The sequence below is a fragment of the Pistacia vera genome, unplaced genomic scaffold (assembly GCF_008641045.1).
Source record: "Pistacia vera cultivar Batoury unplaced genomic scaffold, PisVer_v2 Contig487, whole genome shotgun sequence".
NCBI lineage: Eukaryota > Viridiplantae > Streptophyta > Magnoliopsida > Sapindales > Anacardiaceae > Pistacia > Pistacia vera.
Window position 1 is genome coordinate 471233 of NW_022196320.1, and position 4869 is coordinate 476101.

Here is a 4869-nt window from a genome sequence, read left to right on the forward strand (position 1 = left end):
TTGTAAGGTTCGTTTGTGGATCTTGGTTGGGATTTAAAATAAATTATGATAAAAATAAAATTTATGTACAATGATTAATCAAAATGAAAATTAATTGTGTAACATGATGGTAAAAGAGTAATCGAAGATTTCATTAGCTGTTTAATTCGAGTTTTCTGAAGTCTTAATAGAGGTTCTTACCCAATCGATAGTTTTAGGACTCGAATAATTAATTGAAATATGCGCACGTTGACCCAAACACCCCTAGTGGTAAAATAAAAAAATAAAAAAAAGATATGCCATATAACAAAAGTGCAATTTCCCAATAGACAAATAAAATTTATTGAACATTAAATAAAACGATAAATATAAATGATAAACGATACACATAAAACCAGATATATAACATACGATTGATTCCACATTAAAACTTTGTGAATCAAAGACACTAGCCATGCACTAAACTCTGCAATTTACCAAATAAAGACACATTTATGGTTAGCTTATATTGCACTTGAAGATGGTATCTCTACAGATCTCGACGTTACAAATAAATTTTATCTCATTTTTTCTGCATTATGATACCAAAATTCACATTACATTACACATTTGCCTCAAACAAAAAAAAAGCTTTCTTTTGCGAGCTTCAACTAAATCTGAATCCCACATAAATTAATGAAATCCAACTATTGGAGCTTTTGTCGGAGTATCGGGCGGCGGTGATGGCAGCATGGTCAGTGCCACGATGCCACTTGCTGCGGCAAAGACTGCTCCGGCGAGAAAAGCGGGCATGTTGCCTCCTCCGAATAGAGCATCAAAGGGTCCTCCAACTAAAGACACCAGCATCTGTAAAACCAGTAATCTGTAAGCAAAATTTTGCAGGTATGGGTGTTGCAATTATGAATCCAAAACTAAAAATTAGAGATGTCAAATGGATGGAATCAAACTCCACAGGAAAACATACCTGTGGAATAACTATTGCAAGGTTAAGAACTCCCAAGGAAAGCCCTGTAAATGTGAAAATTTTCAAATAAAAATTAGAAGGTGGCTGAAAATATGAATCAGAAACAATTTCTTAAAAGGGGTGGAGGAAGTTTATATACCTTGACCAGCAGTTGAAGATTTACAGAATATGGATGCCATAGCAAATGGGACACTGAAAGTTATCTGTGCATAATGTGAAGAAGTTAATATCAAAGTAGAAATTTAATTTAATTTCTACCATTAATAGCTCAAAAAAAAAAAAAAAGATTTATTTGGATAAATTACAAATTAAGTTACAATATTTATTGAGAGAATATAATATATAAGATGAGTGGAGAAATCCAAATTTGATCTCAAGAATCATAAGAAACAAAAGGTCGGTACAAAGTAAAAATAAATAAATAAAATTGACCTTTAAGAATAATGCCAAAAGTTAGAAAAATTATAACAAAGATATAAGATTAAATAAGTGCCTTACCAAGACAGATTAATAAATATGAGAAAATATAAAAAAAAAAAAAAGGACATTGAAAGCATTGAATTGAACCAATTCTGGTCCAATCAAATCATTCAATTTGGCAACAGTCAAATGAAAAATGACAAAATTACATTTTCTTGTTTTTTGTTTTATTTGCTAAAAGAGATTTCAGCATTTATTTTGCATGTGCTTATGAGTAAAATGAACCCAAAAATAGTGTTTTATGTAGAAGTAGAACCCATATTTTAAAATTTTACTTAATAAATTTAGCAAAGCAAATTATGGTTAAATTTTATTTCATAAAAATAAATTATGCTTGCAACATGCCTTAAAAATCAGGATAAAATCATACATCATTTATTTATTTTTTTTAAAACTTATAATAGTCTACCCATAAAAAATTGAAAAGAGAAGCTAAGTTCAATTGATTTTTACTAAATTTTTAATTTTCAGTAAATTTCATAAAATAAAAAAATAAAAATTCCACAAAATTTTATCAAATACTTCTATTTTTTATTTTTTACAAAAACAGAACAAGAAATGCCGCATCAAAGACCCAATTATAATTTGTCACAATCTTCAATAACATAAAAAAATAAGATAAAGTTGAAGAATATCCATTTTCTAGGAGAATCTCTATGGGTGCTCTTAATTTGAAAAAGCATATTTTATATAAATAAAAGTATTTTTATTGATTTTTAAATATAAAGAATAAATTTTTTTTTGTTCAAATCTAATTGACTCTTTAAATTTTAAGAGAGAGTATATGTTTTTCCAAAACGAAAACTTAATATGAGAGATAAATCATAAATAAAATACGTAGAAATATACAATTTATTATTTAAAATTATGATAAACAGTGAAATTTGACTCTCTAAATGTGAAGAATCAATCTCACTCATTAATTTATATTTAAAAAATAAAGATTTAGTGCCTTATTTATATAGATAAAAAGTTTGGGTGATATAATCAGCTCATAATAAATTAAATTTAATTCCAAATTTAAAATCTCATAAAACTTACTGCTTGAGGGATCCCCAGCACAGTGAAGATAGCCAAAGCACCAACTTTCACACCAACCGACGGTGGCAAAATATGGCCGGTGGCTCCACCGCTCACGGCCGCCACCCCTCCCCGATTCGACTCCGCCATTTTGGTAACCAAAAGTGTCATGGCCAAACAAAACGCCAATAAAAAATTCACAATCCCCCACAGTCTCTTCACCCCGCCAACCGCACGTGCCAAATACTCAACCCCCAGAGACGTCAGCCCCAGAACGACGGCGTTTAACATTAAACCCAGGGCCCCGGCCCGCACGCCATCGTTGTACGTTTTCAGCTCCTTCGCACTCCCTTGCGAATTCCCGCCGTAAACCTCCCGCCCCATCCAGTCCGTGTCGAACAACAAAAACGGGAACCATGCAATCCAGTTGAGCGCCGTAACGAGAAGAAGAATCCACATGGGTTTTTGTAATCCCTTAAACGCGGTAAAAATTTCTCCAAAAAATGGCACTTTTGAGTTTGACGACTCTTCTCCGAGCTTGTCTCCGCTGGCGACAATCTCGCCGCCCTCGTTCCCGGAGTTTTCCGGCGACCAGGGGTTTTCGCGTACGTAACTCAGAGCAGCCGTGGTTAGCGTTAAGAGGAGTGTTATGGAGAGAATGAAACAAGTCTTGAGGTTCGCGCAGTAATAATCACAAGATTTTGTTTTGGTAAACGGGAGCATGTGGTAAAGATGAGTGTAGGAGCCGGCGGCGTAGCCGAGAACGTTACCGACCGCCATGAAGAAGGAGAAAAAATTGTTAGCGGTCCGAGTTTTCTTATGGTTGTTCCCGGAAAGATCCGCGAGAAACGCCCGGCAGGGTCCCTGCAACGTGTTGTTCGCGACGTCGAGGATCCAGAACCCGAGAACAAAGACGGCGATAGCCCGCGGTTTGATCTGTCGGGAGACGGAGTCCCCAAACAGGTGTCCCAAATCGGCAGCGAAGCCAATGAGGAAGACGGCAATAGCGACGAGAACAGCCCCGGCGGCAATGAAGGGCCGGCGGCGTCCGAAACGGGAGGTGCATGTGTCACTATGGAAACCAACAATCGGCTGCACGAGTAGCCCGGAAACGGGGCCGCAGAGCCAAATTAGGGAAGCCCATTTATGAGGGATTCCAAGAAGCTGAACGTAGGGAGTGAGTAAAGAGAGCTGAAGCGCCCAGCCGAACTGGATCCCGCAGGCAATGGAGGCCACCGTTACAATCTTTTTAAAAGACTGTGACGATGGCTGCTCTTGCTCGAGCTGCTGAACCTCCATTATTTTTTCTTTTAAGTAAAATCAAGAACGATTGCTCAAGCTAAGGAGAAGAAGATAAGAGAAATGTTGGTGTTGAGTTTGTGGGATTTGCATGAGAATTTATAAGGGAGAGACTTGAGTTGAGTTGCATGAGGGACTGCAACTGGCGAGATTTCGGAAAGAGGCTTATCCGAGATTTGAATTGTTGTCTGACTGTGAATAGTGAGGGGGTAGGGGGTACAGAATCAGGGGGGACACTTGTTGGACGATAATAAATTGTAATTACTAAGTTTAGAAGGGGAATTAAATTTTGGAAATAGATTATTCACAGGAATTTATTAGGGTGAAGACTTTGGGTGTTTTATTCCTTTGGGAGGGTCTCTTTTTTTAGTGATGATGGGCGTTTATAATTAGATCATACAAGGGCAGATTGAAACTTATAACTTAGTGTGATTATTATTCTAAAAATAAGAAATAAATGAGGTATTTATGGATGAAAGAGTTAATCAATTATTCACGTGAGGTAGTTAAGTTTTACATGTTAAAAACTTAAAATAAACACTAACAGGAAAATTTTGTAAATATTTATAAAATTATTTACATGTTAAAATAAGCAATAAGTGGGAACTTCAGTAAATATTTATAAAAGAATAAATTATTGGGATTTGGTACTTACAACAGAGTCCTAATCTTATTTCTTTAAACCATCGATCTTTAATTCTTTCGTCCATTGAGGGAGATTAATGTCCTTGACTCATATCTCCAAGGTAGATGGGATTATAATAGAATTTTGTCAAATTAATAATGCTATCATATCACTTGGGACAATATTTATGTTAATGCTTGATTTCGACACCAACGACTAGCAGGTGTAAAGTGCTAAACGGATTTAGAAATTACACGTGATATAAAAATGTGCAACGAGAGAAAAAACAAACAAACGATTTTTAAAGTGGTTTGGATGCTCAAAAACGAATCCTACATCCACTAAATATGTAGTAATTGATTATTACAGTCAAGTCGCGTGCAGTGAACTAAGTTACAATCTAGAGAAAATTTAAATACAAAAAGAGAGTCTGCTTTTGAAAAGTAAAGAATGAGTGAATCTTTTAAATGAGAGAGGAGCCATCTATTTATGGTCGAGGGAT

The 4869-nt window shown here is 35.4% G+C and overlaps 1 protein-coding gene across 1 annotated transcript; it reads right to left on the minus strand.

The window, feature by feature from the left end:
- Positions 1–451: 451 nt before the first annotated feature.
- Positions 452–3992, minus strand: LOC116104867 (sucrose transport protein SUC2-like). Its single transcript, XM_031391299.1, has 4 exons — positions 2465–3992; positions 1083–1146; positions 944–987; positions 452–825 (listed from the first exon to the last, which is right to left on the minus strand). The coding sequence occupies exons 1-4, from the start codon at positions 3740–3742 to the stop codon at positions 652–654; spliced, it is 1560 nt and encodes a 519-aa protein (XP_031247159.1). The 5' UTR covers positions 3743–3992; the 3' UTR covers positions 452–651.
- Between the last annotated feature and the right edge of the window lie 877 nt (positions 3993–4869).

Excerpts from the sequence above, each read along its gene's own strand:
- LOC116104867 (XM_031391299.1), bottom strand. The coding sequence starts at position 3,742 with ATGGAGGTTCAGCAGCTCGAGCAAGAGCAGCCATCGTCACAGTCTTTT. Across the intron at positions 1,147-2,464 it reads TGCTGGGGATCCCTCAAGCA|ATAACTTTCAGTGTCCCATT; the intron begins GTAAGTTTTATG and ends CATTATGCACAG. Across the intron at positions 826-943 it reads TTGCAATAGTTATTCCACAG|ATGCTGGTGTCTTTAGTTGG; the intron begins GTATGTTTTCCT and ends CTGGTTTTACAG.